Raw genomic sequence first — 26,478 nt, forward strand, 5'->3', positions numbered from 1 at the left:
GAATAAATTAAATTCAACATGAATGGTCAACAGAATCAAGACATAGAAGTACCTTGTGTGTTAGACTGAGGTCAGGATCCATTTTAATCATTTCCCAGCTTCCATATCCATATTCATAGATGCCAATTAACAAATTGGAATCATCTTCTTTGCCCCAGTCTATATCAAAATGAGCTGCCTTTGTGTGGCATGGGATAGTATACCTGGCATTAAAGTTAACAACTAATGGTGAGTTTGTAATTGCCTTACTGAAAAATTAATTTTGAAAAACGTGAGTCATTAGAACTTTAAAATACTACGATTTCTTCGATTTTTTTTTTTTCAAAACTAGCCAATAACACCATAAAAATTCAGCACATTCATTTTGTAATTATTGAATAAGAAAAATCTTACAATGGAGAAAATAAGTAACTCACTGCTTTCTTTCTTCTGGATCAGAAGGAATGGATTTGTGCAAAGGTATTAATTCTTCTTCATGGGAGATGACTAGCTTGGCATTCACCTGTACTCCTGATATTCGGAATGTTGGACCCTTCACTTTTCCGAGTCTACCACCTTGATTTTTTTTTTAAAAAAGAGTATTTTTAAAAGTATAAAACATAATTCTATAAAACACCAAGCAACTGATGCTATTACTTATGTTATTTAACAATAAGTATTCTTTATTTATATTAAGAGATTACTGGAAAACCTTAAATTTCATTACATATGAACTAGTGATTATAATCTAACAGATGTAGATTCACGAAAAGTATTTAAGTGTTTTACCAATTACATAAGATGGATCAATCTATTAATACCACCAACCTCTAAACAAAGAATTATAGGATGATGACTCAGGGTCTCGCTCTGTCACCCAGGCTGGAAGTGCAGTGGTGCAATCATTGCTCACTGCAGCCTCGACCTCCTGGGCTCAAGCAACCCTCCCACCTCAATTCACAAGTAACTGAGAATACAAGCATGCACAATCACACCCCGCTAATTTTTATTTTTTCATTTTTCTTAGACATGGGGTCTCAGTATGTTGCCCAGGCTGGTCTCAAAGTCCTAGGTTCAAGCTAAACCCCCATCTCAGCCTCCCCAAGTGCTGGGATTACAGGTGTGAGCCACTATGACTGGCCTAATTATTAAATCTTATCTAAATATTTTTATTCAGGTAAATGAACTGCAAAATAAGCATAATAATAAAATAATTATGTACCAAACCAATATCATATATGTATATTTGCATTATATTTTCCCAGTCATCTATACTAAAAAACCTATAGATACTATATTGTATTGTGTGTATATACACATATAGCTATGAATGTATATGTGTATATATATGTGTATATATACATATATGTATACATACACACACACACACATATAACTGATACAAAAGAGTAATTTCTGACCTTACCTCCCAGACAGAAAATGTTAGTGGAATTAAAAACAGATTCTACTGCCTTCAAATTGCACTTCTGTTCTCCATTTCCTATTACCCAGAATGGCTTTACTTTGTTTCATAAATAATCTTTTGAGACTGATGAATAGATAATTTAAGATACAATATCTAGCTCAACAAAGCATATTTTGAAACTTTCATTTACTTCTCTTTTAAATCACTCTCATTTTAATGTTACCTGTTCGTTCTGTTCCTGAAGAACTATCCTTTAAAGCTTTAATGCAACCATTATGTACCAATTCTCCCAGTCGTCTAAGGTCTGTTTCCGACTTATCAACTAATTCAGCATCTCGAGCAATTGCATCTAATCTGTAACAAAATAATCCAATTTTCAGGTAAATATGTTAAATGAAGTGGTGCCATTTAAGATGAACTAAGTTTCACTCTATTTCAAGATCTAAATGCTACTCTACCACATGCTCTATATATTCTTGTTCATATAAATGGCAGGAAGCACATAAAAACCAGGACAATGTGGCAGAGAAACAATTCATTTATATATTCGATAATAAGTTTACTTAATTATAGAGCAAATGGAAGATTACATAACAATTCTGTAAAAGCTTTTAATAAATGATCAAATTTTAAGATGTTCAAAATGAAGTGATAAAGTTTTATAATTGTAAACAAAAAAGCTGAGTAAAGTTCTGTAACTTTTTATTACTCTGTACCAAATACTATGAATGATTAATATTCAAGACTTTTGTTTATCTAAAATAATTATGCAAGTATTTCGTTATATTTTAAGTATGCTATCTCAAAATGAAACAGAAAATATGTCTATTTTTGAAGGGATTTTTTTAGATAAAAAAATAAACTAATTTGAGTCTTTGCTGGTCTATATTAAGACGGTGGGTTGGCCACAACAAAGGGCAAAGAATATCCAAATCACAATACTTATTGAGATTATTTGGTAACTTCAAAAACTGTCTTAATTTGAATTTTAATACAGTTTGTATAATAAGAGAATGAGTTCGAGAAAATTAAGAAAATATCTCTAGTTAGGGAAAGCAGAGCTGGTTAAAAGGCTGTGTGTTAGCCTTTGGGAGGCTGAGGCGGGCGGATCACCTGAGGTCAGGAGTTCTAGACCAACCTGGACCACATGATGAAACACTGTCTCTACTTAAAAAAAAAAAAATTAGCTGTATGTGGTAGCACACGCCTGTAGTCCCACTGCTTGACAGGCTGAAGTAGGAGAATCACATAAACCCAGGAGGCGGAGGTTGCAGTGAGCCGAGATCGCGCCACTGCACTCCAGCCTGGCAAATAGAGTGAGACTCCATTCAAAAAAAAAAAAAAAAAAAAGACTGGGTTAGCAACTCAGCCCTTCTATGGATAAATCTGCTTACGCTACTTTTAAGTTATTGAAAAATGAGATAAAGACTGTAAAAAGTGCCTTACAGTCATAAAAGTGCAATTTAAACATATATTGTATAAATAACTTCATTTATAGGAAAGAAATTTGAGACTAGAAATTAAAGACAGTATAAAAACATTTTAAAAAATCAATCTGAAATTTGTCTTGTACATTAATTTTGTAAATGCCGATTAAAAGCAAATTTAACAAAGTAGCTAAACTGAATGTTAACACAAACAAAGCTGACAGCATGTAACACATTCCATTATTCTATGAGAATAATAAATGTATCTACCTTTCCAGAGGACCACCAAATTTCTTATAGCTCTTGATAAACCTAAGAGAAAATAATTGTTTGGTAAATGTGAGCTTCAGTATTCACGAAAAATATATGTATTTCTAATATTTACAGATATAAGAAAATACTTATTAGTATAAAAATTAATTCAAGGCACTGTTATCTAAGAAGAATGAATCAACTATGCTAAAAACAAAAATGTTAAAACATTACGATACACCAGGTAAGACAAGGTATATTTTAACAGCCATGATGATGTTTAGAGATACCAGTATAAATGAAACAATAGAAGCTAAATTTTGTTTTAAAAATTACTTTATTATTTTCATAAGACCAAAAAAGGTCTGAAGCTACCATAGGAAGTGTCTCCACAATAATTATTAATTATATTACACTTCCTCACATTCCAAGTGCTGATAAAAATTTATTGAATGGCTTTAATTCAGATGTGTGGTATTACAACAACAAAAAATTAAAATTTTACTTAAGAAAGCTACATAAATGGTTAACAAATGAGGAAAAATATCCAGGTAAAGTAGAAGTCGAAATCCTTCCTCAACTAAAGACGAAAAGTCCAGCAATTCAGGTGGTCATGAAAGTACCTTTAAAAAAGGCTAACAATGTATTAAGTTTTCTGGTAGAAAGAATGAGGAAGAATTTTGTCAGGTCTAAGATTTAAAAGGAAAAAGTTACAATGGCTTGCAAGAAACAAACTTTCAAAATACAAAACTGAACAAGATTTTAATAAATTTCATATCCAAAACTATTACACAAACAAAAGTAAGCCGTTATCCCATTCTCCTTAAATAAATATGTATATATAAACATTCTGAATGGACATTACAATTTATCCTGCATGGCCAATCTTACCTCACCTCAATTCCTACTTCAACATTATCAGAAAAGGTTTTATAACAAGGTTATTTTCAAAAAGGAAATTACCTTGGTGTTAATAAACTAGAAAAATACAGAACTTCTACAAAATATTAGTAACTTTGGGAGTTCTAAACGTAGTGAGAATTTTTAATAAAAAATCAAATGTATCATAAATACTTTTATTATTCAAAAGGATCACTATTGAGTCAAATTAATAAAAAAATTTTTGTAGCCTAAGTAGTTTAGCAATAAATAAATAACATGCAAAGGTAAGACACCAAACTTGTTCAGTTATAATACCCAAAAGCAGAACCACCCAATTCCTACTCAAATAACATACATTTGCCTCTTCTAAAACTTCATCACAATTTTTAAAAATTATTAAATTTTTGTATTTTAGTTTAACACTCTACTAAAACCAAGTTGAAGCGATTGTCTTATATCATCTTACCGCCTAATTTCCGCATCACTAAATCCTTTAATATTCTCGCGAGGAATAGTCCGTGGTCTTCCCCGTTTCTTTGGCCTTTTCCCTTCTGAGATGGAATCACTATCAGATCCAGAGTATCTCCTACTTCTACTGCGCCTCCCTTCACTTCCATTGAAACTAATCTGGAATTGGAAAATAAATATTTACCCAACCTTAGTGTAAAAACAGCTTTTATCTTAGGAGCAAAAGCCATTATAGAAGATGGTGAGAATCTTAAAAATGTTACTCAAAATATCAAAAACATTCCATAAACAAAATTAAAAAGCAAACAGAAAAATATATACATCTGGTGGGTATTTTGACTTAAAGGGTAATGAGACAATGTTACATCAAAAGCCTCAAAAGTTATTCTACTGACCCAGCAACATAACTTCTAGGCACTTTTCCTGAGGAGATCAGAACTGTGAAGAAACACTGATCAATAAAGTTATTTACATTATTAAAAAAAAACGTGGCTGAGAGCAGCAGCTCATGCCTGTAATCCCAGCATGACTGGGAGGCCAAGGCCGGAAGGTAACTTGAGCCCAGGAGTTCAAGACCAGCTTAGGCAACATAGTGACACCTTGTCTCTACCAAAATTTAAAATATTAGCGAGGCATTTTTGGAGCATGCACCTGTAATTCCAGTTACTTGACAGGCTGAGGTGGGAGATCACTTGACCCCAGGAAGTTGAGGCTGCAGTGAGCCATGATTGTACCACTGCATTTCAGCCTGAGCAACACAGTGAGATCCCGCCTCAAAAACAAAAAGCAAATAATCTAAATACTCATTAAAGAGAGACCAGACAAATCTATATGATAGAATGCTAAGAGACCATTAAAAATGGGGTTGTAGAATGATTAACATTCATGACATACTATCAAAAAGAAGAAAAAGTTCCAAATTAATAGGATTCCACAATTTAATTTAGCAAATGATAATGAATTTTTAAAAACTGGAATGATGTACACTGTGATAATGTTATTAGTCGTCATCTCTGGGGGAATGGATTAACTGTCCCTTTTTTTCCGTTCTGCTTAATATCCACATATTGCTATTCTAACTAGACAAATCAGATATTTGAAAGAAAAAAATGCCAGTTGAACCCACATAAAAGACTATTTGTAATATCTATTAATTTTAATGGGATACATCAAAACATACATTCTTTAAGTCTTGGGAGTTTTTCCAAAGCTTTGGCACATATGCTGAACCTCTAATATGCTGAAAGTTAAATGAAGTAAAAAACGGTATTTAGATCTTATTTTTTCTAACCTCCCTTGATCCTTTCACAAGATCTAATGTAATGCTGCATTCTCACACACTCTAAAACAAAGCTACTTAGGGGTTTGAAGAAATAAACAGAAACAAGAAATAACATACATGGTTACTTTTAGGCCAAAAACATTATTTTTGGCTCCACTTCTGGCTGTTATGTAGAAACTTGGTAGGGGCACTGCTCCTACTCTAACAACAAATCTGATCTACGAGATCCTAATTCTTCTGTTTAACATCAGAGAGATTAAATTTCAGGGCAACCTACACATTTAAATGTAAGGAAATACAGGAGATTACAAAAAGAGAAAAAGATACAGGACTTGAACAGTGGCTCATTTGTGGACAGCACAGGTGACAGAAATCAAGTACCATACAAGACGATATCAGCTAAAATCTGCTAATGGCTGAGTGTAGGCTATTGTGAGATCATAGGACCTAAGAGCCAAAACTTGGAGGACCTGCACCCATTCTCAGGCACTCTGCCACAAACTTCCACTAGGTGCTCACGACAAAGCAGCATGGTAGAAGACTGGACAAAACTTTTCTCCATGGTACAGCCTTAGAGAAAGTGAGCAGTCACCTTTGTGGAAATAGGAAGGAAGCCTTGCCAGACCCTTCTCATCTGCTCAACTGAGGGCACAGAATAAGATCTAATACGGTTGCATGAAAATAAAAAACAAAAAACTCTACCCCTGGGGGAATGGTAGCAGGGCAGGGACTAGAGTGGGGCAAGCCCCTCATTTGCCCCAAGCTTAAAATTTAAGGAAACACCAAAAAACTCAGTAATCAAGATAAATAATTTTATAATATCCTAAAAACCAAAGGATAATAGAAAAAGAAATTAGTCTTAGAATTTTTTCCTTTTTGGCAATATAGCTTGGCATGGCACTATTACTGTTATTTAAAAATCTGGTATTTGTTTACTTAGGCCACTGAATAAATACCAAACGTTTAAAAACTAAAATTACATAAAGTATGCTTTCTGAACATGACAGAATTAAATTACCAATAATTAACAAAGATAGTTGAAAAATCTCCTAAATACCTGAACATTTTAAAACATACTTCTAAAAAAACTATGGGTCAAAGAGAAGTCACATGGGAAATTTTTAAATATTTTTAAATTAAGGAAAATATAAAAATAGATTTGGAAGATTCAGAAAAAGCAATGCTTAAAGGAAAATTTGTAGCATTAAATGCCGATATTAGAAAAGAGAGATAACATTTCTATATCTAAGCTTGCACCTTAAGAAACTGAATAAAAGAGGCCAGGTGCAGTGGCTCACGCCTATAGTCCCAACATTTCCGTAGGCCAAGGCAGATGGATCACTGAAACCCAGAAATTCCAGACTAGCCTGGACAACATGGCAAAACCCCATCTCTAGAGAAAGCATACAAAAATTAGATGGGTGTAGTGGGGCACACCTGTGGGAGGATCATCTAAGGCCATGAGGTTAAGGTTGCAGTGAGCCAGAATTGTGCCACTGCACTCCAGCCTTGGCAACAGAGCAAGATGCTGTCCCAAAGAAAAAAAAAAGAAAGAAAGAAAAGAGCAAATTAAATCAAAAGCAGAAAGGAAGAAATAATAAATTGCAGAAACTCATGAAATTAAAAACACACAAAAAAATCAATGAAACCAGGAGCTGGTTCTTTGAAAAGATGAATAAAACACAAGAGGAATAAACACTTCTCATTTCATGGGCAAACATTATCAAATCAAGGACATTACAAGAAAAGAAAACTATGGACTGATACCTCATAGAAACAAACAAAATCGGCCCATGTTGAATACTCTTACTTTATAGAAGTATCTTTAAAATTGCAAAATCACCTGTTTTGCACAATTTCTCATTCTTGGGAGCATATAAATTTCTTCAAGTTCCTTTTGTCTTTCTTCTTCTTCTAATCGTCTTCTCTGATCTTCTGGAATAATTTCCTCCCAATTCTTTGAATTTCTTTCAGGTTCCAACTCAATGTCATCCTCATCCATATTTGAGAAGTTGGCAACCTGATAAATATCAGAATTTTACGAGTAAACTGTTATAGAAAAATTGATCTCTAATTTTTTTTTTTTAAAGGGAAGAAACTGACATGCCTAAATATCCTTAGGATAATGAATATGACTGTGGACTAAACCAAAAATAACTTCAAAACAACATAGATTCATTACTTCACTAGGGCAAAGCAGATCAAACAAATGACATCTAATAATCCTCTAGGAAAGATTTTCTTTTGCCCTACTGCTCAACAAAATTAGTAGCATCTCAGAACTAAAAGCAGTTAACAGAACAATAAAAAAAGTAATTTATACTATTAACATGCTAAATAATCTGCAGAAATTCTCAGACCAGTCCATGTATCAAGTATTGTAGAACAATCTAATACCATTTTTATGATCACAAAAACACAATCTAAAGAGCTACTGGCAGCAAAGAGCTATTGGCAGAGACATAGAGCTCTCTGAGAGCACACTACCTTCTGGGAGGATTATATAAGATAGCACATTTAAGGTACTATGCAAGGTCTGGTATACAGAAAGCACCCATTAAGGCTAACTATCACAGCCGGGCGAAGTGGCTCACGCCTGTAATCCCAGAAACCACCTCTTAACCAGGATTACTCAACAGTCTTCTATCTTATCTCCCTGCTATAGCTCTTGTCTCACTACAGTCCATCATCCACATAGTAGCCAGAGTGATATTAAAATTACAAAAGTTTTTTATTCACTGTGTGGGGTACACTGCAGATGTTCTATAAATACTTGTCAAATGAACACATGAAATGAATTGACCCTTAAAAACTGCAGTTCATAGAAAATAGCTAAGATGTAGAGAAACTTGTTTCTTTAAACAAATGGCACTTAACTTACTCCATGAGGTCAGCTGACTTATGTTGTTTTAGGACTCCTTTCAACTCATTGGCCCTCAAAAAACCAGGGATATTAAGTATCAATATATAGTAGCTTATTGCTTACTTTGACTGATTTACTTGAGTTTTCTTATTTGTGGTAAGTTAGTATCAGAAACTGCTTTAAAAAAAATCAGCCGAAAGCTTTCAGTCATGGAAATCCAAGTAAGAGATCACACTGATTCATTTATTTACTCAAGTATTTAAGAACATGCTATCTGCCAAGCACTATTCTAGTTGCTAATTAGCAAACGACAGCTCTTTCCACCCAACAACATGTAACTTCATAAATGGATCTGGTCTCTTTCAAATCAGTTTGCTACTGGTTTGTCTGAACAAGGGAGAGTAGTTTTTATACAACACAGCAATCTTCCTGATTATGCTTAAAGAAAGATTAACAAACCACTAAATGACAATAACTCAATTCCTCTCAATTTATGTAATTATAAGGAAAATTTTGTTTAAATCTACCTTGAACTGGGAAAGCAACTCATCTCCTACAGTTAAAGGACCTGGTTCATTTTCATGAGTTTCCGCCCTCTTCAAGATTTCATCTATATCCATTTCCTATAATTAGAAAAACAATATTTAAATATACTTGAAGAATCCTTTCATCCTACCAAACAGATGACACATATTGTGAAGCAGGTTTGTTGTTTTGTTTTTTTGTTTGTTTATTTTTTTACCTGGGGCTCTTGTTCTTCTCCTTCAGGTTCCTTAAAAAGTTCCTCAGCACCAAACTTTAAAATGGCTGATAACTCTTCTTTATTGAAAGGAGTAGAACTAAAAGAGGAAAAACAAAAATGCTTAACATTAACAGTTAAAAATATAACATTTACACAGCACTTTTATTAATTACTGACATTTTCACCTTTACAAAAGTTACATGAGGAAGTAAGATGAATCAAGTATTAGTATCCTTTTTTTTGAGACAGTGTCTCACTCTATCACCCAGGCTGAAGTACACTGGCACAATCTTAGCTCATTGCAACCTCCGCCTACCAGGCTCAACTGATTCTTCTGCCTCAGCCTCCTGAGTAGCTGGGACTACAGTCATGTGTCACCATGCCCAGCTAAGTTTTTTATTTTTTGTAGAGGTGGGGTTTCACCATGTTGTCTAGGGCAGTATATTTACTTTAAAATAAGGAACTTGAAGCGCAGAAGTTAAAGAGATTACCCCTAAAATTACAAATCTATAGTGATGAAACCAGGTATTGAAGTATGTCTTCTGACTAGAAATTAGTCAAAAGTCTTCCAAAATATAAAAAATACAACACTGAATACATTTCCTCAATGATCTATAGTGATGTAACATATAAAAAAATGAGTTTCCTGACTCTAAAATGACATTTTTTAAATAATAAAGTAACCACCTTGATGGGGCAGAACCTGTATGTAGTACTGTCTTCCCAGTTGTGTCCATTCTTTGAATTACAAGATGATCTAAAACCATCTTCTTTTTGGCCCTTTCAAGAATATCTTCTTCAACTGATCCCTTTGTAACTAGACGATAAATATTCACCTGTAAAAACACACACGAGGAAACAAATTGCAGCATAAAAGATTTGTTTTGCTAACTTCAAGTGCCTAAACATTGGCACACAAATTGAAGCTCATTCTACACTACATGAAGTTTTCACTGGTTAAAAGCAAAACGAAAATTCAAAAAACATGTTTAAAGCTAGAGTTCCTCAACTTAAGAAACTATTTTGAAATATATCCTTCCTTCCTTCTTAACATTTTGGCAAGGAGATTGCATTTGCTTTTTTTTTTTTTTTTTTTTTTAAGGAAAGACAGTAATTTTTAAGTTATGATTTAGCTGGGGAAAATGGGGGGGAAGCACATAAACTTCTGACAGCCTTATTATACTCGTTGCCTTGATTCTAATGTTTCATCACTCTATGTAATGCAAAATTCTATGAACCACTCCCCAAGTTAATTAATAAGAAGCCCACCATAAAACAAACTCTCCAAAATTGAAAAAAATTGGTGTAGTAAATTTTCCCTATTTCTCTAGGTAAAGTTCAGTAAAGGTTCAGTACCACCATTTAAGGGTATTTTGTTACAATTATAAAAATGGGGTCACATATTATATGTGGAGAATCTTGGAAGCACACGGACAAAATATACACTAACAGAAAGGCAGCATATGCTACTCAAACTCTTTCAAGTTAAAATAAGCAAGTAAACTTTTTTTATTATAAAATGAAAAACAATGCATTTTATAGTTATGACTAGAATACAGGATAAAAACAGCATACATGATCCTATTTATGCATAGTTATCTCAATTTTGTCATATTCTCCAGGTGATTTTGGTAAACCAAGTTCCTCAGCATCCTGTTAAATAGTAGTATATGATTGTTGCAGTGATCTTACCCTCTAGAAGATACACTGAAACCATTCCCCCCCCAAAAAAGAATTCTAAAACAGCAACATAATACAAATTAAAATTAAAAATACCTGTTTCTTTTGCCCAATTCGATGGGCTCTAGCCTGTGCCTGAAGATCATTCTGTGGATTCCAATCAGAATCAAATATAACAACAGTGTCGGCAGAGGCTAAATTAATCCCTAGACCTCCAGCTCTTGTAGACAGCAAAAAGCAAAAATCCTGTAAGAAATTGAATAATTAAAATGAAAATTTTTCAATTAATTTTCTGAACTTAAACAGCATGTTACTAATTAAACAAAAAGGCAGTTTTTAAAACTAATACATAAACATCTAGCAAGACCAACCAACAAAAAGACTCCAAAATCAAGTATACATGTTAGTAATACCAAATTCAATAAAGTATTTACTTCTGTTGAAAAAAAAAAAAGAAAATGAAATAGGAAAGGAATGATGTTTCTTTTTTTTTTTTTTTGAGGCGGAGTCTCGCTCCGTCGCCCGGGCTGGAGTGCAGTGGCCGGATCTCAGCTCACTGCAAGCTCCGCCTCCCGGATTTACGCCATTCTCCTGCTTCAGCCTCCCGAGTAGCTGGGACTACAGGCGCCCGCCACCTCGCCCGGCTAGTTTTTGTATTTTTTTAGTAGAGACGAGGTTTCACCGTGTCAGCCAGGATGGTCTCGATCTCCTGACCTCGTGATCCGCCCATCTCGGCCTCCCAAAGTGCTGGGATTACAGGCTTGAGCCACCGCGCCTGGCCAGGAATGATATTTCAACTCAAACTGTAAATTTTATTTCCTTAAAAAATAAAAGGCACATACCAAAAAAAAGAACTCTATGGAAAATAGTGTGGAAATTCCTTCAAGGAACTAAAAGTAGAACTACCATTTGATCCAGTAATCCCACTACTGAGTATCTGCCCAGAAGAAAAAAGTCATTACATGAAAAAGATACTTGTATATACATGATTATAGCAGCACAATTTGCAATTGCAACAATGTGGAACCAGCCCAAATGCCCATCAATCAACAAGAAGATAAACTGTGGTATACACATACAATGGAATACTACTCAGACATAAAGAGGAATAAAACAATGGCATTCACAGCAACCTGGATGGGATTGGAGACTATATTCGTTATTTTTTTTTCTGAGATGGAGTCTCACTCTTTTTATTTTGGCTCACTGTAACCTCCGCCTCCCAGGTTCAAGCAATTCTCCCGCCTCAGCCTCCCAAGTAGCTGGGATTACAGGCATGCACTATCACACCCAGCTAATTTTTGTATTTTTAGTAGAGATGGGTTTCACCATATGGGCCAGGCTGGTCTCGAACTCCTGACCGCAAGTGATCGACCTGCTTCAGCCTCCCAAAGTGCTGGAATTACAAGTGTAACCCACCATGCCCAGCCTGGAGACTACTACTCTGAGTGAAGTAACTCAGGAATGGAAAACAAAACATTGTATGTTCTCACTCATAAGAGGGAACTAAGCTATGAGGATGCAAAGTAATAAGAATGATACAAAGGACTTTGGGGACTCAGAGGGAAAGGGTAGGAGGGGGTGAGCGATAAAAGACTATAAATTTGGTTCAGTGTATACTGGTGAAGGGTGCACCAAAATCTCACAAACCACCACTATAGAACTTACTCATTTAACCAAATATCATGTTTCCCAAAAATCTATGGAAAACAAAAAAAATTTTAAAAGCAAAGTGGGATAATTTGCTGTTTTGGGGTCTTGTCTTTATTTTTTTTGAGACAGAGTCTCACCTCTATTGCCTGAGCTAGAGTCTAGTGGCATGATCATAGCTCACCGCAGCTTCAAACTCCTGAGCTAAGTGATCCACTCAACTCAGCCTCCCAAGTAACTGGGACTATATAAGGGAGTGCCACCATGCCCAGTTTATTTTTTTACCTTTTTTTTTTTTTTTTGGTACAGACAGCAGTCTCACTGTTTCCCAGGGTGGTCTCAAACTCCTGGCCTGAAGTGATTCTCTTGCATTGGCCTCCCAAAGTGCTGGGATTACAGGTGTGAGCTACCGTGCCCAATCTGGCTAATTTATTTTGAAGCAAATTAAAGTAACTGTTCCATGTTGAAACAGTATTGATAATAAAGGGTAAAATTCTTGGCTGGGCACAGTGGCTCACACCTGCAATCCTAGCGCTTTGGGAGGCCAAGGCAGGTGAATCACCTGAGGCCAGGAGTTCAAGACCAGCCTAGCCAACATGGTGAAGCCCCATCTCTACTAAAACTACAAAAACTAGCCAGGCACGGTGGCATGCGCCTGTAATCTCAGCAACTTGTGAGGCTGAAGCAGGAGAATAGCTTGAACCCAAGAGGCAGAGGTTGCAGTGAGCTGAGATCTTGCCACTGCACTCTAGCCTGAGCAACAGAGCTAGACTCTGTCTCAAAGAGTGCAATTCTTAGGTTTAAACTAGAATAGTGACTTTAACACTTCGTTTGCTGATCAAAGGTGGATAACACTACTCCTTTATCAAACTAGATATGAAGATTAAAGATGTCTGAATATAATATTGTAATATACTGATACTAAATCAAAATTATTTATAATTTAAAAAGCATTAATACATACCTCTGATCCCTCAGCATTAAAATGATCCAGAGCTTGTTTCCTCAGTTCTCCTTTTATTGATCCATCTAATCTCTAGAATAAAACACATTAAAATACTGCATATAACAGAATCGAAATGTTACAAAGCAATTAAAATCAATTATAAAATTAAGTAGAAATGTGAAGCATGTCTTGCTAAAACGATAATAGAAGGTACCTACTAGATGGTAAAATAATGCTCAGGCATTCCATCTCTGGCCTGCGCTCCAAATCACTAAGACTGCACCCTCAAGAGTAAATACAGCATAGGCTGTCATACTATTCTGCCTCAGTCCCATTCTAAAGGTATGTGATTGAGTACACAGCTGTTTACAAACACCTGAAACAAGTTTCATATCATGATATGACATACTGTGTTACATCATGTTTTATCATTTTACTTTCAAAATGTTGGTGAAACCCATTAAACTGATTCACAGATCCATTAACAGGTTACAATTCGTTTTAAAAACACTGATTAAGTACAGTGTGGTTACTAGAACAGCATTAGTGTCATCTGAGAACATAGATAGGCAAATTATTGAGCCCTAACCCCGACCTACTGAAGGGGTTTAGCAAAGGCCATCCAATTAATTCTGATGCACACTAAAATTCGAAAATTATTGATGTGAAGCATCATGGGCTCTAGTCAACATCCTGCAAATGAGTATTTTATTCACTGGGTATCTTGAGCAAGTTATTTGACTTTTCTCCACAAACTTTTTCTCCATGTCAGTTCTGTTTTAAGTAAAACAGACATAATAGTAGTCCCTCCTTCATAAACTATAGAGAACTCAGTGAGAGAACATAGGAAAACACGTAGCACAGTGCCTACACATACTGAATGCTTATTAAACATTAGCTACTATTTCACTTTATAAACGGCAATGATTTTGTAATTATTAACTGGTTATAGACTAGAAATAACTTGTCTACTATGATCCATGCATTTAACCGATGTATTAAACTAGTATTTTGGGAAGCCATATGCCTACCTTTGCTTTGTTACTGTATGAATTTTAACTCTGAGAAGAAAAATATATACATTTTAAATGATGTATTCTAAGTGGTTTAAGTGAAATGCTCTTAATTATCACCTACACAAAGTAAGAAAACAGATGTCTATTAAAGTTTTAAAAAGTTAAAATAATGTTTCTTTTCCACTAAAATACAAATTAGTACAAATTCTAAGAATAGTGGCATCTCATTACTGTGGCATGACCTAAACCAAATAAAATTAAAAATGATTCTCTCCAGGAAGTGACCTAGGAACGAGAAGGTATTAGCGGCAAAGAAGTGGTGCTTATAAACACTCAAAATTAGTCAAACTAATTTTTTGTTTGACCAGGTACACAATAATTTGTTTAAAAACAAATCAACACAGGGCAGGAGAAGAACGCAAATGGAAGGACAGGAGGAATAGCGAAAGGGTACAGGCTGCTTTCTGATGAAAATGTTCTAAAACCACCTGTCTGACAATTACACATACCTGTGAACATAGTAAAAACCACTGAATTGTATACTTTAAATGAGTAAATTGTATGATATGGGAATTACATATCAGTAAAAGTGTTTTCAAAACCCTCAACTAATGGTACTCTTCTACGTTTTCCCCTAAATGATTGTAATTATTTCTCAATGATATTCATATCACCAAATACCTGTCCTTCTTCACAACACTTACCAGAATTGTAATGTTAAATTTATTTGCAATCACCTGCTTGATGTCTGTCTCCTGTAAAAGATTATAAGCTCTGACAAAGCAGGGATTGTGTGTTGAGTCCCATTATTATAATTTCACTGCTATTTTACTATCTGCACTAAATATAAACCATTTGCTAGCTGTATCTATGTAATGTCTGCTATGTTCCTAGCACTGTTCATAAAATTGCTTCAAGAATTAAAAAATTAGATGTAAAGTACTGAAAATAGCACCTGACTTTAAACACTCATCAATAATATTAGCTTTAGTTATACTGAATGAACTTCAACATAAATTTTGAATAGATGGAAGGGAATTTTGGTCTTTAGTTTCTTCTCTAAAGTTGTCTAGTTTTACTCAGCAAACACTGTGTCAGATAACTGTGAGCACACCAATCATAAGAATCTTGGCAGCATTCACATTCAGAGGCTGCTGGCTGTTTTCCTCATTCAGATGAAAGACTAAAGGCTCCCCTGCTTTTAGATCTATCCAATCAAGAAAACTCTTAGTTCAGTTTTTAAAATCTAAAGCAAGCACAGAAGAAAAAGGCAGAATTAAAAGAAAATAAAAATTAGAGGAAAGGAAGAAAAATTGTTTTGTTGCAATACGTCAAGTCAAGAAGAAAAAACGGAATGACAATCGTTTTTTAAAGCAGATATATCTTTTTAAAGAAAGAGTGCAGTTTATATAAAAACCTAAACACTTACAAAATAATTTCAAAGGAAATACTGTAAAATATGCACAGGAATTAGATAAAATTTAAAACAACAAATACAATTAAATGCTTACTTGAAAGGGAAATTGACGATATTTCAAATATTCTGCAAGTATATCTAACATCCGCACCATTTGCGAAAAAATAAGAACTCGATTGCCTCGTTCTCTTAGGCGAATTAATAGCTTGTCAAGAAGAATCAATTTTCCGCTACTACGAATTAAGTGCTACAGAAACAATAAATTCAAGTCGTTATATGTTAAAAGATGTAAATAAGTTGTCTACATAACACTTCAATTGCTTGGATTCTTTTGAGATTTTTAATTTTCATGTTAGAAAACAACTTGTTTCACTTTTCAAACTTTTCTAAGACCTTTACCATTTCACTATGACTTAAGCTAAAATATTCCTTGCCATATCACACCTAGGTTTTTGTTGTACTGTCAGGGAGGAAAAAAGTACTGTTCACTCTGTTTGCTAGTTACTACACCACAGTGTTTCTCCAAAAATCTTAGCTGAAGAACAATTACACTGGAAGCAGCAGTAACTAAGCAACCAAAGGTTTAAAAGGAGTAAGCTAATGCATTCTAATGTATTAATTCTAGATGCTGATCCTAGCCCTTCAAGGCACTACAGTGGCTGGACTGCAGTTGTGCCTTCACACTTCTAACTTATCTTCCAGAAGTAACAAGAAGGGTTAAGATGTGAGGTCAAGATGTCCTTTAGACTACCATCTACCAAATCACTAATGCAGCACAATTACTATTAATGATTTTTTTCATAATTATGAACATAACTGTGGGATTTTTTTGCTGGATAAGTCATTATAGTCCATGGTTTGAGAGACATATTTTTAGAAAATTCATCAAAATAATTAGATAAATTAGAATTTTAACATCTTTTCTACAAAGATTAATAACAGACCATTATATAAAGGCACCATTAACTGAAAAATTTTAACCAATATATTAAAGCACTGAGCTATTTTCAATTGTAAGTGAAATCAACATTTCTAGAACTTTATCATAAAGTAACAACATTTAAAAATTCTTACTTGTAAGGCCTCCTGTTTATTATAGAATTCATTATTATCTGGTGGTTTAATGAGGTAGCAATGGTTACAACATTTCTTTAGTTCCATCATAATGTTCAAAAAGCCTGAGGTACTGCCCTTGGAACCTTTGCTGAGGGCTTTGTAATTCCTAGTTAAAATCCATCTTTAAAAAAAAAAATTATGAAAATGACATTTAGCAGAACAACTACCAGGATAAATTCTAAAAGCATTAAAAAAAAAAAAAAAAAAAAAAAGGCAAAATGTAGTACCAAAGTAAAACTGTACCATTATGAAATTCACAACTGGATATACAATGGACCAAACCTCTTTCATAATACTCATGAGAACACAACGTGTTTTCCGAACCATTAGCTACACACAGAACAGGCTAATGTAACATAATTATTACAGTATATTAATCCTTTTCCCCTCAAATTTGCTAAAAAGATGGTCGCCTGCCTTACTTATCTTAATCTTCTGACAACTTTCACTGCATTAGACATCAATGAAATTGAATCTTCTGCATGGACCTAAAAGAAACCTGAGGACACCTGGTTGTAGCCACAACTGCCTTCTCTAGATTGCAATTACACAACACATATGCAACTTACAGAAAACACCTTGGTGCTATTTTACTGCTCCTAACTATATGTAACAATTCCTGTGTTCACTTCGGCAGCACTTATACTAAAACTGGACCGATACAGAGATTAGCATGGTCCCTGTACAAGGATGACACGCTAATCCACGAATGCTCCATATTTTTTGTATATATACACCATGAATACTACACGGCCACAGGAAAAAAAGGATGAAATGATGTCCTTCAAATAAAATAATGTCCATGGATATAGTTGTAGACCATAATTCTAAGTGAATTAACACAGAAACAGAAAACCAAACATTGCATGTTCTCACTTATAAGTGCAAGTTACACACTGCGCACACACGGACATAAATATGTAACACTGTGGACTACTAGAGGGGGGAAGGAGGGGAAGATAGGTTGAAAACTACCTACTGCATACCATGCTCACTACCTGGATGCAATATTACCCATGTAACAAACCTGCACATATACCTCCAGCATCTAAAATAAAAGCTGAATTTAAAAAAGAAAAGAAAAATTTCCTCTCACCACGACCTTTTCCACCTTTTATTTTCTTCCAACAAGGTCAGTTTTTGAAGGGACTTGAAAGTCTCAAATATCTAGTGTACATACTCTTTTATTACCATTCTTTACCACTAGTTATACAGGCAGTTCCCCAAAACTGGAATGAAAAGCAAAACAAAACCCATGGACAATGCTCAATGCCGTAAGAGGTAATCAAGAATAAAGAATTATTTTTTCTTATCCAGAAAAAGTTTATTATTAATTTCTCTAGAGGTAATAATTCTAAGAATTTTTCCAGAAATTTATGGCAGTATCTTATTACCTTAGTTGCCAAAAAGTACCTTGAAGAGTTTAAGTTCAACATCCATGATATATGACTAGTACTTAGAGAATTACAGGTGAATGTATCTTCTTCCTACTTTGACTTTTCTTCCCAGATATTCTACAAAATGCATTACTTTTTTTAAAAGAACCCCATAACAAAATCAGATAATCGCCATTGCATACTACAAAATATACTCTTATTATAATTATTAATTTGAATATTATTAAGCACCTAAATCTAACTACCGATCTATAGGGAATACAGGGGATACTGTTAAACTATTTTAGAGGCAAGTACTATGCAAAATCTAGGTTGTAGAAAAATTCTACAGAACAACTGTTTTCCTCATCATATACATTTTAACAAAAAAGAAGTACCTATAGATAAACTCAGAGACAAATCAATTGCCATATATGAACCTATCTCAATCCTGATTTGAGTAAACGTAAAAAAATTTTTTGAGAAAACAGAGAAAATCTGAACAGATACTGAATATTGGCATCAAGAAATTACTTGATTCTGTTGAGAGAGCAATAATTTCCTAAATCGTGAAAATTTTAAAGTGGGTTATTTATGATGGAGTCTCACTGTCACCCAGGCTGGAGTGCAGTGGCATGACCTCGGTTCACTGCAACCTCTGCCTCATGGGCTCAAGCGATCCTCCCACCTCAGCCTCCCAAGTAGCTAGGACCACATGCACCCACCACCACTCCTGGCTGTTTTTGTATCCTGGGTAGAGACAGGGTTTTGCCATGTTGCCCTGGCTGGTCTCAAACTCTTGAGGCTCAAGTGATCTGTCCCCCTCAGCCTCCCCAAAGTGCTGGGATTACAGGCATGAGCCACCTGTGCCCAGGTGATAATAGTATTTTTAAAAATCAATTATTAGAAATACATAGAAAAATATTTATGGAAAAATGTATGATCTGCTTCAAAAGGATAGTCACTGAGGGAAATGGGGATGACCAGAGATACATAAAAAGACTGGCTTGAGAGGAAAGTGAAGCTGGGACTGGGCACAGAGGCTCACACCTGTAATCCCAGTACTTTGGAAGGCTGAGGCAGGTGGATCGCTTGAAGCTAGGAGTTCAAGACCAGCCTGGCCAACATGACAAAATCCTGTCTCTACTAAAAATAAAAAAATTAGCACGGCATTGTGGGGCACACCTGTAAACCCAGCCGCTCGGGAGGCTGAGGCACCAGAATCATTTGAAACCAGAAGGCGGAGGTTGCAGTGAGCCAAGATCGTGCCACTGTACTCCAGCCTGGAGTACAGAGGGAGACTCCATCTCAAAAAAACAAACAAACAAAAAAAGTAAAGCTGAGTCATGGGTATAAGAGTTCATTAAATTAACCTATTTTTGTACATATCTGAAATTTTCCATAACAAAAATAATTACGCAATAAGTATATTCTTTTAAATGTGTGGCACCTATAGATTTACCATAAAATATGAATGTTTCTGAAACTCCAAATGCATGTAGCAATGTATTTCCTTTTATGCAATTAAATGTTTAAATAGATATTAGAACAGATTTTCCTTTCTGACTCTTTGAGAAGTCCTACTGTATAGATCTTGACATACAAAATTTATACCAGCTATGATCTGTTAATACTCTTCAAAAAGCAGCAGGGCCTAAAATTTTGTTCTAAGTTTCTATTTTTGGCCTCTATCTGTTAACTGTCATAATCAAATAATACCTTCATATCGTGGAAATCCTAACACTTAAACTTTTTATAATGTAACAGTATGATATACAGGAAAGCAATTAATTATGTGTTAGAAGATGAATTAGCCTTGTTACTCATCATTTTGGACATGTCATTAAATCTCCTTTTGCCTCCTAACGACACAGAATAAACTTACTCTAAAACTCAAGAATTGCAACTGCTCTGACACTATTGTAGAGAAGGTGGGGGCACCGAGAGCAGGACACACACATGGAAGGTATTCAGAATTAAAAGTTCAGAACATATGCTCTGTGTACAGCTTACTTGTAATATTGTTTCTGTAAAGCACTCATTTCCATTCTTAAAATCTGCTCAACCTTGGCAGGAAGAGATTTTTCCACATCTTTCTTAACTCGGCGTAACAGAAATGGCTCAAGCTCCTTGTGAAGGCTTGCATAACCATATTCTCTCCCTTTGCCATGTTCTTCTTCAAAATCTTCCCAGGAAGAAAACCTTTAAAATTTAAGAAATTGGAACAATCACTAGAAAAAGTCAAATTGCATATGAGTTTTTTTTTTTTTTTTTCAGGGGAGTCATTTATAAACAAAACACGACAGATTTTTAGAACAAAAAATTAGCTAAAAACTTATTTACTTCTAAAAATCTCTCTCCCAAGAAGATGCATGATGAAATATAATTAGTTGTTTTATAAGTTATGATTCTTGAACCAAGTGAATATGAAGTATTTTGAGGTATCGGAGTAATTATCACTAAAATATTTCTCAAAAAATATACTTTTAAAGTTCTGGACCTACTGAAAGAGAACAAGTAGTGACCTTAGGGAACTTATTTAGCCTTGTCTAGTCTAGTTTTCCTCATTTAGAAAAAAGGATTGCCAGCACCTCATTGTTGTTACTCCTACTATTAAATACAAAGAATGTTACTGTGTTAGTTTTTCAAGCAAGGTATATTTTGAACATGTGCAAAATCAACTGTTGTGATTTATAACACATGGCTTAAGTTTACTAACAAAATTGAAAAATTGAAATAGTATTACAAACTACCTGACCTCATTTTCCTTTTTTAAAAATTCTTAGTTATCTGTGATCTAATCTTTTAGGGCAATAAAAACTCTTACTGACCTTATTACCTGGGTTTCTTCCCACTAAACATAACCACACAAAACTATGACTAAAATTGTAAATTTGTCTTACTTTTCTGGCATAATGAAATGTAGCAAAGACCAGAGCTCTTTGAGGGAATTCTGTAGAGGAGTTCCAGTGATAAGGAGACGATGATTGGATTTAAAATCTATTAAAGTTTTATACAGAAGGGAGTCATCATTCTTTAATCGGTGTGCTTCATCAACACCTATAAATGCCCAATTTAGACCTCCAAGGAATGCCTTAAAATAGAAAAACAATATTTTGAGAGAAAAATGGAATTCAGATTTAGCCTTACCATTAAATCTGAACTCAATTATTAAAACGAAACAAAAATTAAAAACACGCTTTGTCTAATTTTCAAATAAGAAATTGCAATTTCAAGATTACAATACACAAGTAACTCAGCACATATTCCTTCTATGACAAATTTAACCACTAGAATGTAATATCAAGCTAAAGTTTTTATTAGCTTATAAACTGATAATTAACAGAGAAAAATTAGCAGTGTCATTGAAAATTTTTACAAAAGATTTTTAGCCTAAGCCCAATAGAAGCCTCTATTAACGTCAATATGAAGAAAAACTAAGACACAAATTCAGAACAGTGCCTTACTCCAAATGTAGGTACAATTCTTTGTACAACTTTTACGAACTGTAGAACTCTCTTAAACTTAGGTCTCCGAGTTACAGCAAGCCTGATTCCACTACTTAAGAGCTGTGTTACCATAGGCAAGTTCATTAAATTCTTTGAGACATTCTTGAATCCTGTTTTCTTTTCCATAAAGTAGAGAAAGCGAATATAAAGTAGATGGAGGAATTAAATAAGGCAGTATCCATAAAGCCTTCATTGCTTCACACAGCGGTAGCTTAATCCTATTAGTTATCTTCCTCTTCTTTAAAGAGCTTACAAATCAATACACACTATAACAAACTAGTTTCATTAGATTGAGTTGGTAAGTTTTTTCTAAAAAGAGCCAGATAGTAAATATTTCAGACTTTGCAGATAAATATATGGTCTCTGTTACATATTCTTTCTACGACCCTTTAAATGTAACCTTTCAAAAAGGTAAAAACCACTCTTAGTTCAAGTACCATTAAAAAAATAAGACCACAGGCTACAGTTCGCTGACTCACGATTTAGGCTATTCTCTCATCTTGGCCACAGCATATGATAAAGAAAAAACTGATATACAAGAGACAAAAACACGTGAGAAATAAATACCTACCTTATCCTTTAATAAAATTTCATAAGTTGTTAACAGTATATTAAATTTTAACCGTTTGGTCTGATGATGTGTCCATTCATGAGTTCTTATCTATCAAGAAATTTGAAGGACAATTTTAAGACAAACATCAAGCAAATTATACTTTTACTTACATATCTAAAAATTAAAATCCATTCAAATATGTAAATGACTATTAATATATGTTAATGTAATAAAAGAGTTTTTGTGGTTTTTTTGAGACAGAGTTTTGCTCTTGTTGCCCAGGCTGGAGTGTAATGGCATGATCTTGGCTCACCACAATCTCTGCCTCCCGGGTTCAAGCGATTCTACTGCCTCAGCCTTCTGAGTAGCTAGGATTACAGGAATGCACCACCACACCCAGCTAATTTTGTATTTTTAGTAGAGACGGGGTTTCTCCATGTTGGTCAGGCTGGTCTCGAATTCCCGACCTCAGATGATCCACCCACCTTGGCCTCCCAAAGTGCCGGGATTATAGGCATGAGCCAGCGCGCCCGGCCAGAGTTATTCTTTATATAGTCCAAAATGCTACGTAAATCTCATAAATAAAGCATAAATACCACAGCATTTGTAAAAAATGAAGTAAACACAATTTTAAAGTAAACACATCTTTCACAAAAGAAAAGGTCTTATTTAAGAAAACATTAGTGATTAATTCATTTAATAATGTTATGTTTATGGATGAAATATGATGTCTGGGGTTTGCTTCACAGTAACTAGGAAAGTAGTATAGATAAAACAAAACTATCAGTAAATTTGTGAAACTGAAGATGAGAACATGAGGGTTTATTACATTCTTCTGTCTGTTCCCATGTATATTTGAAATTTTCCATTAAAAATGTAAAATAGGGGGGCATGGTGGCTCACGCCTGTAAATCCCAGCACTTTGGGAGGCCAAGGTGGGTGGATCACTTGAGGTCAGGACTCTGAGATCAGCCTGCGCAACGTAGTGAAACCCCATCTCTACTAAAAATACAAAAATTAGCCGGGTGTGGTGGTAGGCACTTGTAATGCCAGCTACTTGGAAGGCTGAGGCAGGAGTATCACTTGAACCTGGGAGGCAGAGGTTGCAATGAGCCGAGATCGCACCACTGTACTGCAGCCTGGATGACAGAGTGAAAAGAAAAAAAAAAACACACACACACACACAAAAATCAGTCAAATATATATATGAAGTAACACTAAACCAAAATTGGCTTTGTTATAGTCAATTAAACATGTACGGAGAACTTATTTGTGGCAAGTTCTATGCCAGAAACAAAGATTTTTATAAAGACCAAAACAAAACAAAACGCTTCATCCTTGTTAGGCCAAGAATGGTGGCTCATGCCTGTAATCCCAGCACTTGGGGAGGCCAAGGGAGGCAGATCACTTGAGCTCAGGAGTTCAAGACCAGACTGCGCAACACAGCAAAACCCTGTCTCCACTAAAAAATATACAAAATTAGCTGAGTGTGGTCGTGTGCTCCTGTGGTCCCAGTTGCAATGAGCCAAGATCATACCACTGCACTCCAGCCTGGGAGACAGAGTGAAACCCCATCTCAAAACAACAACAACAACAACAAAAATGCTCGATCCCAAAGACAAGTACATTTTGATTTCTACATTTACAGGTCAACAACTTACCATGTTTCTGCTGTTAATGTCACCTAAATAAACCACAGCATTCATTTGAGAAGCCCATGTCTGAATTTCCCTTTGCCAGGAAGTAAGAGTGGAGAGCGGTACTACCAATAGAAAAGGTCCATATAATTGATGTTCATGGAACAAATAATTCAGAAATGAGATCGTCTGTATTGTTTTCCCAAGGCCCATTTCATCAGCGAGTATGCAACTATTTCCTCTACAAAGTTAAAAAAAAATTAGCATGAAAGAAAATATTCAAATATACAAAGAAACCTTTTTACATCATATGTATATGTTTATATGAAGTTAAATAAAATTAATCTGATAGGTATTATAGAGAATATACCACTTTTATTAACTACAAATAATAAATGTAAAGGTATTTGGCTACTCAATCACTAATGTTGTAAGAAAAGTAAAAGGAGATGACCACTTTAGGCCAGAAGAGGCTTAAAGATTAATAGTAATGGCCGGGCGCGGTGGCTCAAGCCTGTAATCCCAGCACTTTGGGAGGCCGAGACGGGCGGATCACGAGGTCAGGAGATCGAGACCATCCTGGCTAACACGGTGAAACCCGTCTCTACTAAAAAATACAAAAAAATTAGCCGGGCGAGGTGGCGGGCGCCTGTAGTCCTAGCTACTCGGGAGGCTGAGGCAGGAGAATGGTGTGAGCCCAGGAGGCAGAGCTTGCAGTGAGCTGAGATCCGGCCACAGCACTCCAGCCTGGGCGGCAGAGCGAGACTCCGTCTCAAAAAAAAAAAAGAAAAAAAGAAAAAAGATTAATAGTATTATGTTTAATCAATTATAAAGACAATAATGCAATTCATCTACTAGTAGTAGAGTCCAGATATATTATTAAATAAGTAAAAAGCATATAGGAAGAACATAGATTAAAAGAAAAAACCTACAGCTAAATTGCAACCGAGAGTCAAAAAGTAGAGTAGGGGCCACAGAGGACAGAAAAAAAACGTAGAAGACTAAATGGATATTAAAATAACTAGGAAAAAGAGAATATTCCAGGAACAGCATGGGATGAGAATGGATATGCATTTTGATTTTTAAACAGAATAAAAACGTATTTTAAAAAGGCAACAATCAAGTTAAACTCAAACTCCACTGGATTTTCTTCCTAGTATGTAATATTGTTTATATAAACTAGGAAATACAAAGAGTAGCATATCAACTGCCAAAGAGTCTTATCCTTTATGTAAATGGAAATCTTTTCTGAATCCTGTATTGGTAAAATTCTTACTCTGTCAAATTAAAGAGATGATTCAAAATACACTTACTTGCACCAAGAATGAGCAAGCCAATTTAAACCATTCAGTTGATAATCTCTTAATTCTAAGCCCTCATGTCCTCCAATATAGGATGGCTGCTTCTTCAGGGCTACAAATCTTGGCCTTTGTTTTAATACCTTCAGCAGAAATAAAATTATGTAGAATTATTAAATATAAGAAATTATACTAAAAGATGAAAGCCTCAGCTTTACCATAAATTCTTAAATTTCCTCTCTAATCATCAAGCTCAGAGATTCCATTACTCAAAATGTATCTGAGGATTCAGTCAATACTGTTTTCTACTACTCTAACAAAAATGAAAAGTGAAATATTTTGCCTTCTTTTTTAAAGAAAAATTTATAGAGAAAATTAAGTTCCCGCCAAAATATGAATCTCATGTATATCACATGCAAAACCTATGTTAAATTGTTCACAACCATTGCTCCAGCCTTAAGCTACAAATAAACCATAAAACTGGCTTAGCTTACCATTCAATTTCTGAATTCCAAGTTATCCCTGTGAAGAATGTAATTCTTTTAATAAGGAAAGAAAATCTAGTACTATACAGATCTCAACACTATCACTAGTAACTTTGGGTAAGTTACAAGGATTCAGAAAGTATTGTACAAGGTAGTTCTGGATACTTTCCTATATCCCTCTCCTCTTTCTCTACCTTCTAAGAAAATATCCACTATCTTTAATATTGAGCATATCTCTAGTTTCCAAGAGCTTTTTTCTATTTAGTCTCCCAACCCTTTCCAACAATCAACATAACCAACTTATCTTTCTGACATAGTGATGCTCAACAAGATAAAAGACAGTGTAACATTTAAGAAGATACACTGACCAAAAAGTCACTTATAATTTTTTTAAAAGAGAAAGTTTCAAATAAAAAATTATAAAACTAAAACTAAAAAACAAAAACACATAATTGCAGGAAGTTCACTTCCTGT

The 26,478-nt window shown here is 34.7% G+C and overlaps 1 protein-coding gene and 1 non-coding gene across 3 annotated transcripts in view; one reads left to right on the top strand and one right to left on the bottom strand.

Annotated features, from left to right (window-relative positions):
- Window positions 1–26,478, bottom strand: part of CHD1 (chromodomain helicase DNA binding protein 1) — a 77,734-nt gene that overhangs the window by 17,359 nt on the left and 33,897 nt on the right. For both annotated transcript variants that reach the window (XM_010362912.2, XM_030927208.1), the window contains exons 11-28: window positions 25,535–25,662; window positions 24,246–24,462; window positions 22,603–22,692; window positions 21,426–21,616; window positions 20,536–20,724; window positions 17,105–17,267; window positions 16,125–16,277; window positions 13,616–13,687; window positions 11,098–11,247; window positions 10,009–10,157; window positions 9,322–9,418; window positions 9,107–9,202; window positions 7,560–7,736; window positions 4,433–4,593; window positions 3,103–3,144; window positions 1,629–1,759; window positions 417–555; window positions 53–203 (exon numbers count right to left, since the gene is read on the bottom strand). In XM_010362912.2, coding sequence (XP_010361214.1) covers window positions 53–203; window positions 417–555; window positions 1,629–1,759; window positions 3,103–3,144; window positions 4,433–4,593; window positions 7,560–7,736; window positions 9,107–9,202; window positions 9,322–9,418; window positions 10,009–10,157; window positions 11,098–11,247; window positions 13,616–13,687; window positions 16,125–16,277; window positions 17,105–17,267; window positions 20,536–20,724; window positions 21,426–21,616; window positions 22,603–22,692; window positions 24,246–24,462; window positions 25,535–25,662 — 2,496 coding nt within the window. The remainder of the gene's footprint in view (window positions 1–52; window positions 204–416; window positions 556–1,628; window positions 1,760–3,102; window positions 3,145–4,432; window positions 4,594–7,559; window positions 7,737–9,106; window positions 9,203–9,321; window positions 9,419–10,008; window positions 10,158–11,097; window positions 11,248–13,615; window positions 13,688–16,124; window positions 16,278–17,104; window positions 17,268–20,535; window positions 20,725–21,425; window positions 21,617–22,602; window positions 22,693–24,245; window positions 24,463–25,534; window positions 25,663–26,478) is intronic.
- LOC115896619 lies at window positions 17,768–17,871 on the top strand. Its single transcript, XR_004056535.1, has one exon. It is a non-coding gene; the product is annotated as a U6 spliceosomal RNA (small nuclear RNA).

Source organism: Rhinopithecus roxellana, chromosome 3, assembly GCF_007565055.1.
Source record: "Rhinopithecus roxellana isolate Shanxi Qingling chromosome 3, ASM756505v1, whole genome shotgun sequence".
Lineage (NCBI taxonomy): Eukaryota > Metazoa > Chordata > Mammalia > Primates > Cercopithecidae > Rhinopithecus > Rhinopithecus roxellana.